At 66.7% G+C, this 19,317-nt stretch overlaps 2 protein-coding genes and 2 long non-coding RNA genes across 5 annotated transcripts in view; 1 reads left to right on the forward strand and 3 right to left on the reverse strand.

The window, feature by feature from the left end:
• Window positions 1–1,136: 1,136 nt before the first annotated feature.
• Window positions 1,137–3,589, reverse strand: LOC140618762 (uncharacterized). Its single transcript, XR_012018835.1, has 3 exons — window positions 3,226–3,589; window positions 2,478–2,833; window positions 1,137–2,313 (listed from the first exon to the last, which is right to left on the reverse strand). It is a non-coding gene; the product is annotated as an uncharacterized lncRNA (long non-coding RNA).
• A 1,015-nt stretch (window positions 3,590–4,604) lies between these two features.
• Window positions 4,605–10,616, forward strand: ADRM1 (ADRM1 26S proteasome ubiquitin receptor). 2 transcript variants are annotated; one of them, XM_072801691.1, is made up of 10 exons: window positions 4,605–4,765; window positions 5,223–5,436; window positions 5,967–6,083; window positions 7,773–7,896; window positions 8,437–8,523; window positions 9,001–9,082; window positions 9,320–9,552; window positions 9,797–9,954; window positions 10,083–10,185; window positions 10,389–10,616. In XM_072801691.1, the coding sequence occupies exons 2-10, from the start codon at window positions 5,224–5,226 to the stop codon at window positions 10,490–10,492; spliced, it is 1,221 nt and encodes a 406-aa protein (XP_072657792.1). In that variant the 5' UTR covers window positions 4,605–4,765; window position 5,223; the 3' UTR covers window positions 10,493–10,616. The 2 variants fall into 2 exon arrangements, with proteins under 2 accessions (XP_072657792.1, XP_072657793.1); XM_072801692.1 differs by having other exon boundaries at window positions 9,320–9,441.
• LOC140618787 (uncharacterized) lies at window positions 5,263–7,135 on the reverse strand. Its single transcript, XR_012018852.1, has 2 exons — window positions 5,876–7,135; window positions 5,263–5,658 (listed from the first exon to the last, which is right to left on the reverse strand). It is a non-coding gene; the product is annotated as an uncharacterized lncRNA (long non-coding RNA).
• A 115-nt stretch (window positions 10,617–10,731) lies between the features above and the next one.
• Window positions 10,732–19,317, reverse strand: part of LAMA5 (laminin subunit alpha 5) — a 45,732-nt gene continuing 37,146 nt past the window's right edge. The window contains exons 52-80 of the mRNA XM_072799739.1: window positions 19,131–19,301; window positions 18,827–19,023; window positions 18,601–18,717; window positions 18,280–18,434; window positions 17,897–18,038; window positions 17,690–17,792; window positions 17,035–17,145; window positions 16,091–16,270; window positions 15,857–16,005; window positions 15,618–15,788; window positions 15,394–15,530; window positions 15,167–15,320; window positions 14,904–15,037; window positions 14,668–14,830; window positions 14,267–14,410; window positions 14,019–14,176; window positions 13,813–13,945; window positions 13,599–13,742; window positions 13,366–13,496; window positions 13,116–13,280; window positions 12,888–13,020; window positions 12,654–12,799; window positions 12,394–12,586; window positions 12,156–12,320; window positions 11,906–12,062; window positions 11,700–11,827; window positions 11,520–11,613; window positions 11,283–11,402; window positions 10,732–11,158 (exon numbers count right to left, since the gene is read on the reverse strand). Coding sequence (XP_072655840.1) covers window positions 10,920–11,158; window positions 11,283–11,402; window positions 11,520–11,613; window positions 11,700–11,827; window positions 11,906–12,062; window positions 12,156–12,320; window positions 12,394–12,586; window positions 12,654–12,799; window positions 12,888–13,020; window positions 13,116–13,280; window positions 13,366–13,496; window positions 13,599–13,742; window positions 13,813–13,945; window positions 14,019–14,176; window positions 14,267–14,410; window positions 14,668–14,830; window positions 14,904–15,037; window positions 15,167–15,320; window positions 15,394–15,530; window positions 15,618–15,788; window positions 15,857–16,005; window positions 16,091–16,270; window positions 17,035–17,145; window positions 17,690–17,792; window positions 17,897–18,038; window positions 18,280–18,434; window positions 18,601–18,717; window positions 18,827–19,023; window positions 19,131–19,301 — 4,334 coding nt within the window. The 3' untranslated portion in view covers window positions 10,732–10,919. The remainder of the gene's footprint in view (window positions 11,159–11,282; window positions 11,403–11,519; window positions 11,614–11,699; window positions 11,828–11,905; window positions 12,063–12,155; window positions 12,321–12,393; window positions 12,587–12,653; window positions 12,800–12,887; window positions 13,021–13,115; window positions 13,281–13,365; window positions 13,497–13,598; window positions 13,743–13,812; window positions 13,946–14,018; window positions 14,177–14,266; window positions 14,411–14,667; window positions 14,831–14,903; window positions 15,038–15,166; window positions 15,321–15,393; window positions 15,531–15,617; window positions 15,789–15,856; window positions 16,006–16,090; window positions 16,271–17,034; window positions 17,146–17,689; window positions 17,793–17,896; window positions 18,039–18,279; window positions 18,435–18,600; window positions 18,718–18,826; window positions 19,024–19,130; window positions 19,302–19,317) is intronic.

Genomic DNA, 19,317 nt, shown 5'->3' on the forward strand with positions numbered 1-19,317 from the left:
GGGGATCAGAGCCAATTGCTGAAAGCATTGAAATGCCCGGAACACCGTGTGTGTTTGCCTCGAAGTCCTTGCTGCCTGGCTGCCGTCCTGGGTGCCCAGCAGCTACATACTTCCCGGGAGGATGAGCTGAGCGGAGACAGTCCTCCATCCGACAGCTGCTGCGGTGGCTCTGGTCCACGAGACGGCAAAGCCCCCAGGGTGCACAGGCTCCTCCACAGCTGCCGTGTCTGATGCCGGGACCGCGGGGCCCTCGGCGCTGCCGGAGCCAGACCTCCTGTCTGGGGAGCTTACCACCCAGTCCAACCAGCAGAGGAGGAAAAGGGGGTGCAGGAAGGTGAGCTTGCCCCCGGTTTCACGCAGGTAAATGGAGGAAGTGGGATTGGCCCTTGTTTGTGGTGAAGCTTACCCTGTGTGCACTTGACGGAGTTCCTATACTGTGAGATGACGGGGATGTCAACAACATTGGAGGGGGAAAGGACAGTGTCTTCAACAGATAGTGCTGGGGGACCCAGACCCCGACCTCACACCTCCTACGACATTAACTCCACGTGGGTCAAAGGCCTAAAACCGTAAAACTCTTAGAAGAAAGTGCAGGGCACAAGCTTAGCAACGTTGGACTTGGCAGTGATTTCTGGGGTAGGACACCGAAGGCACAGGCGGAAACTTAATGTTGGTGCATCAGACGCTATCATCGGGTAAAAAAATGCAACCCATAGAATGGGAGAAAATACACCTTTGACGTCTGGTAGGGGACTGACCTCGAGGATAGGCAGAGAAACTCTAAAACTAAACAGAAACGAACCTGATCCAAGAAGAGGCCGAAGGCTCCAGCAGGCATTTCTGCACAGAAGATGCACACAGGGCCCACAAGCCCCTGAAAAGATGCTTGGCATCGCTAACCACGTGGGAAATGCAAATCAAAGCTACAGTGAGATCCCACCTGACACCCACGAGGATGGCAAGTGTGGAAAACAAGCAAACCCAGGAGCTGGCGGGAGTGTGGATGCATTGGAACCCTGTGCAGCGCTGCTGGAACCTCAAAGGGCGCAGCTGCTGTGGGAAACGGGGTGGCAGTTCCGCACAACATTACAAATAGAATTACCCGATGAGCTAGTAATTCCACTGTGGGCTTTTTTTTTTTTTTTAAGATTTTATTTATTTATTCATGAGCAACACAGAGAGACAGAGACACAGGCAGAGGAAGAAGCAGGCTCCCTGTGGGGAGCCCAATGCAGGACTCGATCCCGGGACCCCAGGACCTCGCCCTGGGCCGAAGGCAGACGCTCAACCGCTGGGCCCCCCAGGGGTTCCCTCCACTGTGGTTCTGTGCCCGAGAGAGCGGAAAGCAAAGTCCTGAAGACGCACTTCCAGGTTGACGGCCACGTCCTCCACCGTGGCTGAATCACAGGAGCCACCCAGGGGTCCGCTGGGGGGTGAGTGTGATCTCGGCCTACGAGGGGCTACTGCTCAGCCTGGAGGACGGGCATCGGGGACCCGCGGCCGCACGGGCACATCCCGAGGACGTCGTGCTGGGTGACACGGCAGCCCAGGGGCCGGCGCTGCGGGCTTCCACTTACAGCACGTGGGCGGGGGGACGGGGCTGGGGGCAGACGGGGCTGGGGGCGGCTCTGTGCCAGGTGACGGGGCTCTGCAGGCGGACGGTGGCGCCGCTGCACGTCGCGGCGTCTTTGCCACCAGCACATGGCACGCTCCACGAGGGTTAAGGTGGTCACGCTCATGTCGTGTATATTTTACCACAATAAAAAAAAAATGGAAAGAAGTTCTCTGCCGTTGCGGGGGGGGGGGGGGGGGCGGGGCGGGGCAGGGCACTCCTGCGACGCTGGAGCGGTGGGGGCAGGGGTGGGGCGGGGGCGGGCCCCCCAGGCAGCAGGTCCTCGGGCTGTGAGCGTGCGCCCGCCCGCTGGGTGCTGACGGCCGGAGGGGTGCGTGTGCCCGGCCACGGGGCAGTTCTTGCCCTTGCTGTGCCTCCGATTCCCCCCAAGAAGAAAGGATCGCTGACAGGAAAGAAACAAGGAAAGACAGACAGACGGCAGCAAAACCCGCCTGCCGGGGCACGTGGAGGCTCCGCCGGCGAAGCGTCTGCCTCCGGCCCAGCTCGTGATCCGGGGGTCCTGGGATCGCGTCCGCGTGGGCTCCCGGCTCAGGCTCTCGGTCTCCGTCAAATAAAATCTTTAAAGAAGCAAAACCTGCCTCCAAACCGCGTCGTCAGGTGGCTGTGCCGCTGTGTCCCCAGCACCCAGCACTGTCACGTTCTGTCCCCAGCCTTCTCGTCACGTTTCAATTTGCCTTCTCCTAGGAATAGTGGCGTGGGCTCTTCTCCCGTGCCTCCCGCGGCTGTACCCCTTTGGTGCCGCGTCTGGGCACGTGTCCTGCGCCCGTCCAGTTGCGCCCGTGGTCCCCGTGCCCTGCCCGCCGCCCCGCAGCCGGAGGTGGGCGCACCCGGGGGCCACGGCCACCTGTCTGCCTGTGGCCACTGTCCTGGCCGGACATCTGTGGGGGGCCGGCCTCAGACGCGGGCCCCCGGCTGGAGGAGAGGGGTGCTTGGGGGGCCTGCAGGCCGCGGGCTGGGCCGGGAGCTCACTCCCAGGGTCTGCAGAGCTGGTTTCCCGCGGCCTCCTGGGGCAGCGTTCTAACTTCCCCTGACGTTGAAGTGCCACCCGCCTGCTGGCCCGTGTTCAGGCGGCCACTGGACTTCCCGGAGCGTGGGGCACCGGGGGCTCGCTGTCACGGGCTCTGGGACCCGGGGTCTCAGGAATGAGCCGGGCCCCGCGGAGCTCGTGTGTCTGGGTCTGCCCTGCGGGTGTTTACCTTCCTGGGAAATGAAGAAGAGTCAGCGCACCTCATGCCACCTCATTACTTATTAACATAAACAACAGTTTTAATGAAAAACAGCAATGTTTTCTAGCACAAAGCGACACTGGTGATTCTTTAGATCACAAGGCAACGGCTACAGAACCTGGGCGCTGAGCGGGGGCAGCTGGCTCTGGTTTCAGGCTCAGGTCCGGCCCAGCAGGGCCCGCTTGGGGCTCCCTCTCCCTCAGGCCCTCCCCTGCCCCGCGGTCTCTCGCGCCCTAAAATAAATAATAAATCTTAAAAAAAAAAAAAGTGGTTGCGCTTCAAACTAGGTACAGAACATTATGTAGAAATTAAATGCATCAGCCCCACGTGTTACCAGCCCCAGTAAGTCTTCCAAATAGAAACTACCTTCCACTTGGATGCTTTCTACGGGAAGGGTCCCGCCAAGGGGTCACGCCAAGGTTTACGCCTGCGGAAGGGCGCAGATGGTACTGGCAGGCGGCGGGGGCGGGCGCCTGGTGGCCTTGCCTCTGGAGGGGCTGGCTGTGCCCACCTGGTGCCTGCGAGAACTGGCAGCAGGGGCAGGACGGACCCGGGGGCTCAGCAGCCAGGGCTCCAGGCCTCCTGGCCAACACCTGGCGGGGCTTCACCCACCGCTCCGCTTCCTCCCACGCGGAGCACACATGAGCCTTGGGGGCCTCACACCAGCACTGTCCCCCTGGGAGGAGATGGGGGGAGAGAGGGAGGGGGACCCCGGGGGAGATGGGGGGAGAGAGGGAGGGGGACCCCGGGGGAGATGGGGGGAGGGGACCCCGGGAGGAGAGGAGGAGGGGACCCCGGGGGAGATGGAGGGGGGAGGGGACCCCGGGGGAGATGGAGGGGGGAGGGGACCCCGGGGGAGAGCAGGCAGGGCTCCCACACTGGGGGGGGAGGGGAATGGGGGAGGGGGACCCCGGGGAAGATGGAGGAGGGGTCCCCTGGGAGGAGATGGGGAGGGGGACCCCCGGGAGGAGGTGGGGGAGGGGTCCCCTGGGAGGAGAGGGAGGGGACCCCGGGGGAGAGCGGGCAGGGCCCCTACACTCCAGGGGGGAGGGGAATGGGGGAGGGGGACCCCGGGGAAGATGGAGGAGGGGGCCCCTGGGAGGAGATGGGGAGAAGGGACCCCGGGAGGAGGTGGGGGAGGGGACCCCCGGGAGAGCGGGGAGGGGACCCTGGGAGGAGAGGGGGAGGGGACCCCGGGGGAGATGGGGGAGGGGGACCCCGGGAGGAGAGGGGGGAGGGGACCCCGGGGGAGATGGAGGGGCCCCCCGGGGGGAGTGGGGGGAGGGGCCCCCGGGGGAGAGCGCGGGGCCGCCCCGCAGCGCTGCCGTCTCGGGGTCGGGGTCGGGGTCGGGGTCGGGGTCGGGGGCAGGGGCAGCACTTCTGTCCCCGAGTCCAGGGCCCCGGGGACCTCAGATCCCGGCCCCGCCCCGGGCGCCGTCCCCGGAAGTCTCGGGACCTGCCGCGCCCGCTGTTCGTGGGCCTGGGACGCCCCTCGCGGCCCCCGGCGCCCCCGCGGCGCCCCCGCCCCCCGCGGCGCTGGGGGAGCGACTCCGACGCCCACCGCTCGGTCGGCGGCCGCCCCGCTGTTCCAGGCGCCGCCGCCAGGGGCCGCCGCCGCGCCCCTATGACACAGCAACAATAGGAGCCGCTCTGGGCCGCGCGCCGCCCGCCCGCGCTTCCGCCGGAAGGGAGCGCGGGCGCGGGGCGGGCCGAGGCGGGCCGATGGACGGCTGCCCCGTCCAATCGCCGGCGGCCCCGCGGCGGCCCCGCCCCCGAGCCTGCCCAGTCGGCGGCGAGAGCGGCGGGAGGGGCGGGGCGAGGGCGCACTTCCGGCGGGGCCCGGCAGGCGCTGAGGAGGAAGAGCGAGCCCGGACGGCGCCTCTCGGCCGAGTCGCGGCGCGGGCAGGTGCGGGGGCGGCGGGGCGGCGGGGCGGCGGGGCGGCGGGGCGGGGCTGCGCGGTCGGGGTCCCGGAGCGGGGTCTGGCCCGCGGGGGGGCGGCTCCAGGCGGCCCTCGGGCGGTGGGGTCCGCCGCGGCCGTGCCGGCCCGTCCGCCCAGCGCGACGCCTGGGGCCGCGGGCGGGGGCGCGTCGGCGGGGGCGGCCTCGGTGCCTCGGTGCCTCGGTGCCCCCCGCGCCCCTGCCCTGCCCGGCGAGCGAGGCCCCGTCCCGCGCCGCCCGACTTGGTGAAGTTGTCGGGCCCGGGCCGGGCAGCCGGCGTGCGGGGGGGCGGGGGTGCTGGGGGGACGCGGGGGGCGGGGCGGGGGGACCGGGGGGTGGTCCTGGGCCGGGGCGGGCGGGGGCGGGGGCGGGGGCGGGGGCCCTGACCCTGACCCTGACCGCCTTGCTCGCCGCCGCTCCTGCAGGATGACGACCTCAGGCGCGCTCTTTCCAAGCCTGGTGCCCGGCTCCCGCGGGTCCTCAAACAAGTACTTGGTGGAGTTTCGTGCGGGAAAAATGTCACTCAAAGGAACTACCGTCACCCCAGATAAGCGGAAAGGGCTGGTGTACATTCAGCAGACGGATGACTCCCTCATCCACTTCTGCTGGAAAGACAGGACGTCGGGGAACGTGGAGGACGTGAGTGTCGCGGCGGCGGCGCGGCAGGTGGTGGCGGAGCCGAGCCGGGGCCGCACGTGGAGCGCGTCCGTGGGATGCCTGGTGCCCCCGTCTGCGCTTTGCCGAGCTAAGGGTGTTGGGAGGCTCTGTGCACCCGAGACTGAGGAGCGGGCGCCGGGGGTGCTGCCTGGGCCGGTCCCCGAGCGGCTGTTTTGTTCCACGGTCTTTGTTCTGCAGACTCACCTGTTAGTCAAGAGCAGGGCAGAGTCAACTTCTAACTCGTTTTTGAGCATCGTTCCCAAGACGTTTCTTAAAAACGCTTGGAAGCTGCACGCCCACCTTCCCTGCTGGGCCCTGTGAGCCCCTCGCCCGGCCTGCAGGGCTGTGGTGGGCGCATCAGCCCCGGCTTCCCCACCTGGTGGGGCCCTGCTCGGCCCTGCGCCCGGTGCACCCCCCGGACCTGGGAGCCAGCGTGTTTCCTGGGGGGCTCGGGGCTCAGCGGCGTGCGCGTCTGTGACTCTAACTGCGTCTTCACGTGTGGCTCTTGGCAGGACCTGATCATCTTCCCTGACGACTGTGAGTTCAAGCGCGTGCCACAGTGCCCCAGCGGGAGGGTGTACGTGCTCAAGTTCAAGGCAGGGTCCAAACGGCTGTTCTTCTGGATGCAGGTACATAAGACGTCTTATTTGCATTCTGCATTTTCTCGTCGTAAAGTCAGATGAGAAGGGGAGCCTGGGGGGCTCAGTCCCTCGAGCATCTGCTTCAGCTCAGGTCATGATCCCGGGGTCCTGGGACGGAGCCCTGCGTCGGGCTCCCTGCTTAGCAGGAGTCTGCTTCTCTCTCTGCCTCTGCCACATCCCATGCTTGTGTTCTGACTCTCTCTCAAATAAAATATTAAAAAATAAAATCAGGTGAGAAAGAAGCTCCCTGGTTGGTGGAATTCGTTTTCACGAGACGTGGATGCCGTCGGAGCGTGATTGTCCCAGACCCTGAGAATTCCGGTGTCTCCTGGTGGGGGGGCTTGGGGGCCCCTCCCAGAGTCCACACACTTGTGGCTGCGCTCCTGGTGCCCGTGTAGGATCCAGAATTCCTGGCAGACCAATGAGAGTGATTTGTGGGGGGGGGACCCAGTGTGGCTGAGTCGGTGGGTGCAGAGCATCTGCTGTGCTGGTCTCTCAGCCCCCCTCCCCCACCCTGGGCCACGAGCACCTGCGAGCAAAAGCAGGGGTGACTGTGTGTGGTGTTCTTGGTGTGTTTTTTTTACAGAAATGGAGTGTTCTCTCCCAAATGTTTCTGAGCTTTGCCTTTCCTCCACCCCAGTTGTGTGCTTTGGGGGGTCTCCAGGGGTCAGTGCACCAGGGCTCCCTGGTGCCCACAGCTGCAGTCAAGTGTGCCTTCTCCGGGGTTGGACTTGTTTCCATCCCCATTTGTCATTTTGTTGCAGGCAGCGTGTTGAAGAGTAACTTTATGCCAAGGCTGCAGGGGAATCTCTGTGTTAAAACCCAGAAGTGACTTGTTAGAAGTGGGCATACGTGGGCATGTTGCAGTTCTGACGGTGGTTCTGGAGCGAGGCAGAAAAGTTTTCTCTCCGGGGGCAGGGCAGGACGCTTGCCTCTGCCCACGCTGCCCAGTAGCGTGCGAGCCGCCTAGACGGGAGTAAGGATCTTGCAGCTGCCGTCCAATAAAACTTCATTTGCAAACAGACCGGGGGCGGGGCGGGGGGGGGGGGCATGAGTTTTTTCTCCAAGGTTTTGCCGGGCAATGTTCCACTGGCCCTTCATTTTTTCTTCCTGATTTTGCTCATCATTAGCCTTGCCCTGGGGTGGGGGACTCTGTTCGGTCCCCCTGCTGTGTCTGTGGCCCCCAGCAGACCCACGGGGTGTGCTCGGTCACGGGCGCTTTGTCTCGTGGTTCTGGGGCCACCTACAGCACACTGCCTGACGAGCCCACACCCCGAGGTGCTAGAGTTGCGTGCCTGCCAGGGGCTTTCTTGAGTTTCCAACTAACGCTGAAGGGCCGGGTGGGGGCTGGTTCGTGGGCAGTGCTGTGATAAAAGGGTCCCAGGAAGGCTTCCTGGCTTTTAGACTGTTGTGTGAAGAAGCAGATTCTGGAGGCCCAGGAGGCGTTGCTGTGTGCAGACTGGGTGCTCGGTGCCTTCATCTCCCCATCCTCACACCGAGCGTTGCCCCAGCATCGGTGACATGGTCGGGCTGCTGTTCCCGTCAGCCCTGCGGGGCCCGCTGGGTGCTGTGTGGCTGTGGACAGGGAAGCACCTGTCAGCCTCGCCAGTCTGTTAGCTACTTCAGTGGCGGTGGGCTGCTCTCGGCTGCAGCTGTGGTCCTGTCCTCCCCCCGCAGGAGCCCAAGACGGATCAGGACGAGGAGCATTGCCGGAAGGTCAACGAGTATCTGAACAACCCTCCCATGCCTGGAGCCTTGGGGACCAGCGGGAGTGGCGGCCATGAGCTTTCTGCACTGGGCGGTAATGATCACCTTCCAGAATGTGCTGGCATGTCCGTAGATGTCAATGACGTGGACCCCTGAATGTGCAGTCTGGTTGTTTGGTTTTTCATTTCTTTATTAAGATTCTGTTTATTTATGAAGAGCACATGTAATGGGGGAGGGGCAGAGGGTAGAGGAGGAAGCAAATCCCCTCCTGAGCCTGGAGCTGGATGTGGGGCTCCATCCTGGGACCTTGACCTGAGCCACCCAGGTGTCCCCAGCCTGGTTGTTTTTAAGTGGAAATGGAGGCTTCTAAGGTAGAAGTTTCTTATCACTTCCAAGTCAGGCCCCCCGCCCCCACCCGCCCATCTCTTGGTGATAGAGCAGTGTCTGAGCTCTACCCTGTTGGCTCCTTTCAGGCGCTACGTACCAGGGGTGTGTGTGTGTGTGTGCGTGTGTGCGCGTGTGCGCGCGCGTACACGCGCGCACTGTCTCATCAGAAGCCCCCAGAATCCCTGTGCTCCCTGCAGGTGTTGACCCGAGCACCAAGCCCCAAGTCTGAGCACCTTCTGTCTTACAGGTGAGGGCGGTTTGCAGAGCCTGCTGGGAAACATGAGCCACAGCCAGCTCATGCAGCTGATTGGACCTGCTGGCCTTGGAGGACTGGGTAAGTGCACGCGCCCTTGCGGGCCTGTTAGAGTGGATGGCCTTCAGTTAGATTGCCTGGGGATTTGAATTTTTCCTCTTAAGCTTCTCGTTGGCTCTGAGTGACCCCTGTCCTCAGGCCGGTGGGTAGGGGGAGCACAGCTGGCCTGGGAGTGAGGCTCCTGCCTGGGGCCCTCCGGTTCACTCTGGGGGTCCTGCCCGCCACCACCTGCTGTTGGGCCGGGAGGGGTGTGTTTCTTGGGCGGAAGGAAAACACTCGGCACTCTCCCAAGTTTGGACTACGTGTCACCTTGGACCTCAGTGTGTCATTAGTGATCTTACTTACAAAATAAGCTTCCAGAATGCTGAGGTGTGAGCAGTCACTACTCCAGCACCGCAGCCCACTGTGGTCACCACTCGTCCCTGTTCGTCCCTTGGTTTTAGCACAGGGTGTTCAGCAGGGAGAGGGTGTGGCATCTGAACTCCTGTCTCCTTGCAGGTGGGCTGGGGGCCCTGACCGGGCCAGGCCTGGCCAGCTTACTGGGGAGTGGAGGGCCTCCAGCAAGCAGCTCTTCATCCAGGTGAGCCTCGTATTCTGCCCCCCACCACGCCTGGGTGCCCCCAGGCCTCCCCTCCTCCAGGGAGACTGGACATAGGAGGTATGGAAGGACAAAAAAGACCTCTGGGGAGGGTCCTTTTCGGGGTCTAGACCGTTCCTGGATTCCTGGCAACACAAGGACCTTGGCAGCGGGACCGACGTGCTCTGTGGGCGCCTTTAGGGTGCGTGGCCGCTCCATGGCTGCCCTCCCTCTTCCCAGCTCCCGGAGCCAGTCGGCAGCAGTCACCCCATCCTCTACCACCTCTTCTACCCGAGCCACCCCAGCCCCCTCTGCTCCAGCAGCTGCCTCGGTGACCAGCCCGAGCCCCGCACCCAGTTCAGGTAATGGAACCAGCACGGCGGCCAGCCCAACCCAGCCCATCCAGCTGAGCGACCTTCAGAGCATTCTAGCTACTATGAACGTGCCGGCCGGGCCTGGAGGCGGCCAGCAAGGTAACACGTGCTGCTCGGCTCCAGGCTGGGGGGTGAAGGTGCCTGCTGCCCCCTTCCTGCTCGCTCGCTGGCTTTCCAAGGCATGGGGCCAAGCATGTCCCTGGCTGAGCCGCTGCCCTGCACGTATGTCACCTCTGCTCCCCTCACCTTGCCACACCTCAGGGCTTGGGTGTCCGTGGCTGGCCTCCTGCGTGGGTGTCTGTGTGGGCCTCGAGCCGCTGATGGCTGTGTGCTTGTGCCTTAGTTGACCTGGCCAGTGTTCTGACGCCCGAGATCATGGCACCTATCCTTGCCAACGCGGACGTCCAGGAGCGCCTGCTGCCCTACCTGCCCTCTGGGGAGTCACTGCCGCAGACAGCAGAGGAGATCCAGAACACTCTGACCTCGCCCCAGTTCCAGCAGGTAGAGGCTATGGCCTGGGTGCCCTGCCTTCAGCGTGGTTCCTTGTCACTGAGCGTCCCTGCCCCTGCGACTGGCCCCCGCACCTCCTTCTCCCCTGGGGCTCAGGCCTGTCTGGCTTTCCTTTGCAGGCCCTGGGCATGTTCAGCGCAGCGTTGGCCTCGGGGCAGCTGGGCCCCCTCATGTGCCAGTTTGGGCTGCCTGCAGAGGCCGTGGAGGCGGCCAACAAGGGCGGTGAGTGCGCCCCCCCCCCCCCACACACACACACACCAAGGCCGAGTTTGTCTTAATCCTTATAGTTCAAAGGCCTCCCCTGTTTGCACAGCCTGGGGCTGGCCACCCGGGCGTGGGGTCTCGGTGGTCCTGGGCCTTAATTTGGTCAGCGGTTCCAGGCCAGGGTCTAGAAAGGTCACCTCTTGTTTTTAAACGCGTTTTAGATGTGGAAGCATTTGCCAAAGCTATGCAGAACAGTGCCAGATCCGAGCAGGAGGGTGACGGGAAGGACAAAAAGGACGAAGAGGAAGACATGAGCTTAGATTAATTGTCTGCTGTCCCCAAGGGGTTGGGATTCGCGGCTGGCGACCTCAGTGATGGGGCTGGTGGCGCACGCCCTCACCTCCATTCCAGCTTGCTGAGAAATAAAGGTCTTGTCTTTTACCTGCCAATTCTGGTTTTGCTGTGTGCCCAGGAGGGGAGCTGCTGAGGGGAGCGCCCTGGGCACGTCCGGGGTCGCGCTCTGCCTGTGAACGCTCTACTTTCACATCTAACGTCAACACCCAGTTAAACAGAAGTTACTTTTTAATTTTTTAGAAGCGGGGCAGATTCTCATATTATTAAAAATTGGAGGGGGAATCTCATAATGAAATTGAAAGATAAAAAATATTAAAAACCCCGGTTGAAAAAAACCATTTCCAGAAAGAAGACTCGTCACCTGTAGAATCTAGAGTCCAGATAAATAGACACAGACTTCAGCTGAAGGGGGCAGGAGGCCCCGAGAGGTGGGAGCCGGCCTGCCTGGGGCGGCCCTCCAGTGGATGCCCAGCCAGGGCCCCTGGGCGCTCTGCTGCGTGGTTGGAGGGGCAGCCGCTGGCCCCCACTGCACCCTGGACGCCCACAGAGCGAGGCCAGGTGACGGGGGACCGGTTCAGCACCAGGTTCCTCATGCAGCCGCGGTAGGCTAGAGGCCCCGCCTGAGCGTTCAGGGGCCCTGGGGGAGCAAGGGACGAGGGGGAGACGGGTTGGAGCAGCGGCCAGTGCCCCCCTGGCCGCGCCCTCAGGAGGGTGGGGTGAAAGTGGGGCGGCCCCCACCCCCAGGCTGAGACCGCGCTCACCAGGCAGGCCCCCGAGGTGCAGGGGTGGTCTGGCATCTGCTGAGGCTGCCAGCGCGGGGCCCACGGTGTGGTTGCTCTGCGTGTCCACCTTCAGCTGGAGCACGTTCCCGCTTCTGGTCACTGTGGGCACAGGTTCCATGTGATGGGGAGGGCTGGGGGCCCCACAGCTGCACCCCCAAGGCCCCCCAGGCACTCCACTCCGCGGAAAAGCAGGGGTGAGAGAGGGGGCCAACTCACCCGCCAGGCGGTGCCACTGCCCATCACACAAGGCTGCGGGGCACGTCACCCACGTGGAGAATTCCCCTGCGCCATCGTCGGCCCGCAGCAGGACCTGGGGGCGGGGGGAGGTCAGGAGGGGAGCCCCTGTCCCGCACCCCCCCCTCCCGTTTCCCCTTTCCCCACGGGCCCACCACTTACCTGCTTCTCCAGCACCTGCAGCTGCAGGTAGGGCGGTGCCTGCACCCGGCCCAGGTGGAAGACCAGGCCACTGGCTGTCTGAGGCCGGACCTCCAGCTCCAGGGTCTCGAGAGGGGCCCCCAGGGTGTCTGTGGGAAGGGGTGGTGAGGAAGGCCCGGGCGCCCCCCCTCCCTGCCTGGCCCAGGGCACAGCCACGCCCTACAGACCTAGGGTGACGACACCCCCGCTGTCCGCGAAGAACAGGCCCTCCTCCAGGGGCCTTGAGAAGCACGGCGTGACCCCTGTCACCCGTGTGGGGGCCCCCAGGGGCTGTCCGTCCAGCCGCAGTCTCCTCACACAGCCGCTGAAGCTGCCGACGGCCACCTGTGGGGACAGAGGGGCTGCTGTGGCGGCAGGTCCCAGGGGCCGGGGAGGGCGGGTCAGTGAGGAGGGGGTGCGGCCCGAGGTGCTTCTCACTGGCAGCCGGGGGCTGAAGCCACTGGCAGGGAGGCCCCCCACGAACAGAGTGTGGGGCCGGGGGCTCCCTGCCGCCTGGTGCTGCTGGCCGGGTCCCTCCTGGTCCCGGGCCCGGAACCCATTGATCGTCAGCTGGATCCGCGTCTTCTCCCACCGCACAGACACCTGCGGGCCGGAAGGGACGTCAGAATGGGAACGCCCAGGACCCGGCCCTTGTCCCCCACCCCCAGCTCCTCACCGTGTGCCACCGGTTGGTCCGTGAACGCTGGCGGCTCCGCACTCGGAGCTGGGGCCCGGGGCCTTCTGTCTGCGCGACAAAGTATCCGTGGCTCAGGAAGAGGACCAGGGAGGGGCTGCCATCTGCGAGGGGGGCCGCGAGGAGCAGGAGTCCTCGCGGGAGGTGGGGGCGCACCAGCATCGACATGTGGAACCTGGAAGCCGAGCAAGGCCGTCAGCCAGGGCGGCCACCCCGCGCCTCCCCACCTGACCCCGCCTTACCCGTTCCTGGGGGTGGCCGGCACGTGGGTGAACTCCAGGTGACCAGACAGGGGGCCCCCAAACTGGTAGGCGTCTTGGATGGCGCTGAGGGGCCAGGGTGAGGAGCACGCAGGGTCCTGGGGGGGCTGGCGGCTGTGTCGGCCGGCCTGGGGGGCGGAAGGAAGCAGGAAGGTGGGGGGCTGCCTTCCGACCCCCACCCACCGCTCCGCCCACCCCAGCCTCCAGGTGCCCCACCTTCTGGGCGGCCCGCAGTCCTCGAGGCCCCTGCCCCTGGGGCTGGGTGCGTGGGGCAGGGGCGCAGCCTGAGGTCACGTTCACGTTGTCCCAGCCCTGCTGCAGGTCAAACACGCGCTGCGGCCCCAGCGGCCTGAGGAGGGTGGCGGGGTCAGCCCGGGGGCGAGGGTGGGGGCACCCCGGCACCTGCCCGCCCGCCCCCCCGTGCCGCCCACGGCTCAGGCTCACCGCAGCAGGAATACGTTGCTGATGCAGCCAGTGAAGCTGACCGCGTCGCCGGTTGTGGAACCGCCCCCCAGATAGAGCCGAGGGGGGTGCTGAGGCTGCAGCCCGGGGGGCGGGCCCTGGTGGGGTTTCATCTGCTGCAGCTGGTCGTCCACGTAGAGCCAGACCCTGCGGGGAGAGCAGTGTTTCTCCCGCCCAGTGCCCCCCACCCTCCCTGGACGTCGCTGCGGGAGCCCCGGCGGCGCAGGCTCACCCCGTGTTGTTGCCGTAGAAGGCCACGTAGTGGGGGGCGCCGTCGGCAAAGCTCCTTTGAGTTTTCACCTCCATCCTCACCAGCCGGAGCGTCACACGGCCCTGCTGCAGGGACACCTGGCATGGCCCCTCCTGGGGACCGCGGCCGGGTCAGCAGAGCAGGCGGGGGCCCGGGCGCCAGCCCTCCGCCCCCACACCCCGCGCGGCCGCTGCTCGGGGTCGGGGTGCACGCACCAGGAGCGCTTGGTGGTAGAGCAGACCGTCGTCCCGGGTGCTGCGGAAGCCTAAGCCGGAGTAGATGTGGGTCACGACAGGCGGGACGTCGGGGAGCTCGTGGGACAGGTAGCCGTCGCCGTGGAAAGTCATGGCCCGTCCCACCTACGGGAGGGTGCCGGTGAGGGGCCTGCCGCACGGCCCACGGGGGCGCCGGCCGGGCGGGGGTGCTCACCAGCAGGTCGGCAGTGCAGCCCGAGCTGACGCCGGTGGTGTTCAGCCTCTTGAGATCCACGTACTTGCCCTGCGCCTTGATGCCCTTGACGCAGCCGCGGATCGAGCCTCCGGAGGGGAAGAGCTGCCGCAGGCTGCGGGGGGCGAGCGTCAGGGCGGCCGCCCAGAGCCCCCCGCCCCCCGCCAACCCTGGCACCGCCCGCGCACCTCGGGGGCAGCTGGTCGGGCGGCACGCCCCCCAGGTAGTAGGAGTCGGCCAGCTCCAGGGTGCTGTTGTGCTCCACGCTGAACACGTTGATCCTCTCCACGCGCACCAGCACCCGGCTGACGCGGTTTTGAGTGCCCCGCAGCAGGAACACCTGGATCTGTGAGGCGCCGGGTGCAGGCCTTGAGGGTGAGGCGTGCGCCTGCGGGCCCTCCCGCTGCCCGCCAGCCCTCCCCGAGCCCAGCCTCACCGCCTTGCTGGCCGTGCCCAGGGCTAGCAGTCTCTGCACCTCCTCGTGCTGCGTGTGCTGCGGGGAGGCCTTCTGCAGGCCGGTGCCCAAGTCATAGAGGAGCAGGAGGCTGCCGTTCTGCACGGCCAGGCACAGGAACTGGTCCTGGGGTGGGGGGCAGGGTCAGCATGGGGTGGGGGCAGGGTCGGGGTGGGGGGGGCAGAGTCGGCATGGGGTGGGGTTGGGAGGCAGGGTTGGCATGGGGAAGGTGTGGGGACAGGGTCAGCATTGGGGGGCAGAGTCGGGATGGGGTAGGGGGGCAAGGTCGGCATGGGGTGGGGAGCAGGGTCAGCATGGGGTGGGGGGCAGGGTCGGCATGGGGTGGGGGCCAGGGGTGTGTGCACCCGGCTGGGCCTGCGTGCCTGGTGCTGCATGAAGAAGATGATGCCGCTGGAGGACACGAGGCGCAGCTCCTGCTCAAAGCGTTTGTAAGAGCCCATCTGAGCCTCCACGCCGATGCGAGCGAAGCCGGAGCCGTCCAGGTAGGAGCCGTCAGTGAGCCAGGGGTCCCCGGTCGACTTGGAGCTACAGGCCAGAGGTCAGAGGTCAGCCAAGAGCAGCCGAGGGGGGATGCGGGCCTGGCCCTGGCGGCACGTACCGGGCACAAGGTCTGTCCACGGCCGTGTCCAGCCCGAAGATGTCCTCGAAGTTATAGAGGCTGAGCACCTCCTCGTTGAGCGTGTCCATCTCAATGCAACCCAGGTAGCCAGGAAGGCGGAGGGGCTCGGGGGGCTGCGGGCACAGGGCACGGTCAGGGCTCCTTGCCCCCAGCCCCGGCGCAGGCGCCAAGAGCGCAGGTGGACGCGGAGTGGGGTGTGTAGGACGGGCGTGCAGGGCCGCCCCCGCCCCAGCCAGGCGCACCGTGAAGTTGCTGGGGTAGCTCCCCACGTAGAAGACAAAGTCGTCGGGCTGCAAGCTGAGCAGCCCCTCGGGCCCCGGGGCCACCGTGTCACCCTTGGTCTCATGGAGCATCTGCTTCTCCACCGTGATGGACATGTGGCCATACTGGAGGGTCCTGTGGGCAGAGGCGGGGTGAGGGGCAGGCCGGGGGGGGCGGCAGGGGGAGCGCAGGGGGCCGGGCCACCCACCGGTCAATGCTAACTGCTGCGAACTGCTCCCCGATATCTTCGTCGACGCTGAGGACAGCGTGGCCCGCCTCCCCCAGGCGGTACACCCACTGCACCTTCTGGTTCCGCAGAGCCACACCCATGTAGTCCCCGACGGCCTGTGGCGACAGGAGTCAGCGGGGTGGGGACGCGGCGCAGCCCGCCCGCTCCCAGCCGGCGCCCGCACGGCCCAGCCCGGCCCGAACCTGGCGGCTGCCCATGTAGAGCACAAAGCGGTCCCTGGTGACCCGGCCCGGCTCCTGCTCCGGGCTCTGGAGGTAGAACTTGAGAGCGGTGTAGGCGGCGAGGTCGGAGAGGTCCCGAGGGGCCCGCAGCTGCACCCCTGAGCGCCCGTTGAACTTCATGGACACCTTCACCTGTGGGGGGGGCTCCTCAGTGTCCGCCCCAGATCCTCGGGCGCCTGTCCCCGGGCCCCCGCACCCACCTTGCTGGCGGCTCCTCGGGCTTGCGCGATGAGCTCCCGCACTCGGCCGATGCTGGCCGACAGGGCCAGGCTGGCGTTGTGCACCCCACGGTTTTCCAGGAGGCTCAGCTTGGCCAGCAGCTGAGGCAGCGTCTTCTCCAGGGTGGACACTGCGAGGGGCAGACAGGGTGACGTGACAGCCTGGCCACCCCGCCCCCACGCCCCGCCGTTGGGGGCACTGCGCCCGGGGCCCACCTGAGCGGCCTGCGTCCAGCACCGCCTGGCCCAGGTCCTGGTTCCGCAGGCCTCCGTACTGGCCCTGCCACTGCTCCAGGTTCCTCTGCATGTCCTGAATCCGAGACTGCACGCGGGCGGCCGTGGCCTGGGCTTCGGTGGCCACAGCTTTGGCGTGAGCAATCTTCTGGCTCGCCTCATCTGTGGCGGGCACGGCACAGGCTAGGACGCTCCAGCTTCACGTCCCCTTGGGGGGGACCACCCACTCCTCCCTGACGAGGTCCCACAACAGGGGCGCCCACCCCCCACGGATCCCACGAAAGCCCCAAGAACCACCCTCTGTGTCCTCCCTCCACCATGGAGCTCCCGGTGTCAGCTTCTCAGGCCACACCCGCGTCAGCTCAGCCCTGTGCCCCCACGGCCCCCATCATCCATCCCACGGCCCTGCCTCAGCCCCTGCAGCCCCACACCCAAGCCTGCTGGGACATCCTACCCTCGAGTTGGTGGCTGCACGGGTTGGACCTGGGTCAGGCGCATCACCCGTTGCCCAGAGGCCTCCCCTGGGTCCTTGGCTCCAGCCACATGGCCTCCGGGCTCCCATCTCTACCTCATGCCCTCCGACCAACTGTACCCTCCCTTGGACATCCTACCTGGGAGCCAGGTCATGCCCAATGCCCCCAACCTCTAAGGATGAAACGTCCCTGCTGCACGCTCTCCGTGCCCCCCCAAACCCATTTTATTTCTCTCCTGTTCCCTTCCCGTCTTCACCGGCTCCTTGGAGCTACCTTGGTGTTTCCTGAGCAGAGGCAGGTCCCCAGGGCGGGGGCCGCTCACTGCTCTGGACGGCGCGGGTGCAAACACGTCCCCCCTCAGAGCCCGCTGGAGAGCCCTGGCGGGCACGATGGCCGTGGAGCAGAGCTGTCCGCCCCGGGACGGGCCAAGGGCAGGGGCGAGGACCGACCTACCGGTGTCCATGGCCAGCATGGCCTGCACCGCCTGCACTCGGGCCGCCAGCTGCTCCTTCTTGGCCTGGGCGTCTCGGAGCTGGGTCCCAGTGCCCTGGAGGGTAGCCCACGCTGCGGGGGGAGGCAGCCTCAGCCCCAGGAACCCCAGTGCGGCCCACGCCAACAGCCCGCCTCCGCCCGCCTCACCAGGAAGGAAGGCCAAAGCCAACAGCACATAGACGGGGGCCCCCGGACGCGAGGGCCCTGGGCTTGGGGAGGCCCCCAGAGCGACAGGCTCCTGCAGCCGCCCGGTCCCACGGCAGATGGTCACCCCCCCACCCCACAGGTAACACAAGGGAGCCTCAGAGGAGCCAGGCCACTGCCCAGGGGCCGCACGCACCGACGCTCTAGCAGCAGAGCATGTGCCCTTTGACCCCGGCCCGCACTTTCTCATCCATCGGGCTCCAGTCAGGACAGCAGGAGAGACCCCTCTCGGCCTCTCTGGAGCCCCGGGGTCCCCCACAAGGCCAGGGTGGGCGGCAGGTCTTTGCCGAGCTCCCTGGGCCACACGCCGAGCAGGTGGTGAGCAGGACTCCCACGCGGGGCAGCCGTCACCCTCAGTCGCCGACCACCGCGCCCCCAAATGCGACCGGAGCCGGGGCTCCCCGGCACTCACCACGGCCCAGCCTCTGCTGCTCCCTGAGCGCGGCCTCCGCCAGGGCACTGCTGTTGGCCAGCAGCTCTCGGGCTCGGGGCGCCAGGCCCCGCTGCACCACCACCTGCAGACATGGGGGCAGGATGCGGCTCAGACCCGCCTGGCGGGCACCAGGGGCCGGGGTGTGAGGGGGCTCGCGCTGGGCTGCGGGCAGGTTCAGGGCCTCACCGCCCACGCGTGGCTCGCCTGCTGCAGGGCCTGGCCGGCGGCCCCCTCGGCGGCCTGCACAGCTTGTAGAATGCTGCCGTAGGCGTGCGCCGCCTCGAGGGCGCGCTGGATGAAGCGGTCCTGGTTGACGCCACGGATGATGCTGCGTGCGGGCGGGTTGGGGACACGGGGCAGGTCAGTGGCCTGCAGGCCAGACCCTCAGGCTCTCCTGCCTCACCGCTGCCGGGCCAACCTGCCCGCCCGCTCCAGCCCCTGCCCCGCTGCCCGCCAGGCGGGCCTCTCTGATCCCGTGAAGCCAATGCGGGCCGGGACTTCTGCTGGGACCTTCCTCCGAGAGCCCTCCCAGACCGGCTGCGCCCCCGGGCACTCTGCAGGCCTCGCACCTGGACAGGTTGAGGGCCAGCTGGTGCAGCTGCTGCGCATGGGCCTCCGCGGCCTCCACCAAGTCCACCTTGCTGCTTGCTGGGGAGAAGGCCCGCATCTTCTCGAGCAGTGGCGTCCGGGCCCCGTCCAGGTTGGCAGCAAGGTGCTCATACTCCTGGGTGGGGGCGGGTGGGGCCTTAAGCGGGACCCTCAACCCCCTTACTAGTCTCCCTGCATCCGGGAACCCAGAGTCTGTGTTCTGGCCAGCGGCCCACATAGCCTGGAGAACGCGAGCCCCCGTGGGAACCTGCCTCGGTGCCCCCGGGAGGGGCAGCACTCACCTCCCTGGCCTGGTCCATACCCCGCAGGAGCTCAGACAGCCGGGCTAGGATGTCGCTGGCGGCCTGCAGAGTGGCCCTCACAGTGGTGTTGTCCCGGGACAGCTCCTGCCTCCGCCGCTGGAGTCCGTGGGGGAAGCACAGGGGGACAGGAACGGAAGCATGACGGGGCGGTGACAAGAAGCCACAGGATAGGAGCGGGAGTGGGCAGGGGGAGAGGGCCCCTCACCAGGGCGTCCTCCAGGCGCTCCTGGTTCCGGCTGTTGAGCTCCTCAGCCTCCCGAGTGGTGCCCACCGCCCGGTTCAGGGCCCCTCGAAGGTCCATGAGGCCAGCCTCGTGCTGGGCCAGCTGGTCTCGGGCACGTGCGGCCAGCGCCTGGTTCTGCTCCCAGCGGCCGGTCAGCTGCTCCTGCACACGGGCCAGCACTGCGCCCAGGTGGGGACGGTGGTTTGGGTGAGGATCCGGGTTCCCCCCCTCCCTGGGCCTGCCCAGCCCCCGTCTGGCCCAGCTCAAGCCACTTGCAGCCACTCACATCTCTGGGCCTCCTCCAGCTCGGCCTCAGCCGCGGCCCTCGGGGCTCCCAGGTCTCGGGCCCGCATTGCCCCCAGCAGCCGCTCCACCTCGGCCAGGGTCCGGCGCACGTGCTCGCCCGACGGGGCGGAGGCATTGGCCGGGAACAGCAGGTCCGTCTGGGACTCGAGCTCTGTTGGGGGCGGGGG

Source organism: Canis lupus, chromosome 26 (assembly GCF_048164855.1).
Source record: "Canis lupus baileyi chromosome 26, mCanLup2.hap1, whole genome shotgun sequence".
NCBI classification, from domain to species: Eukaryota; Metazoa; Chordata; class Mammalia; order Carnivora; family Canidae; genus Canis; species Canis lupus.

Coding starts and splice junctions, on each gene's coding strand:
- ADRM1 (XM_072801691.1), top strand. CDS start 5,224: ATGACGACCTCAGGCGCGCTCTTTCCAAGCCTGGTGCCCGGCTCCCGC. Junction 5,437..5,966: donor CGTCGGGGAACGTGGAGGAC/GTGAGTGTCGCG, acceptor GGCTCTTGGCAG/GACCTGATCATCTTCCCTGA. Junction 7,897..8,436: donor TGAGCTTTCTGCACTGGGCG/GTAATGATCACC, acceptor TCTGTCTTACAG/GTGAGGGCGGTTTGCAGAGC.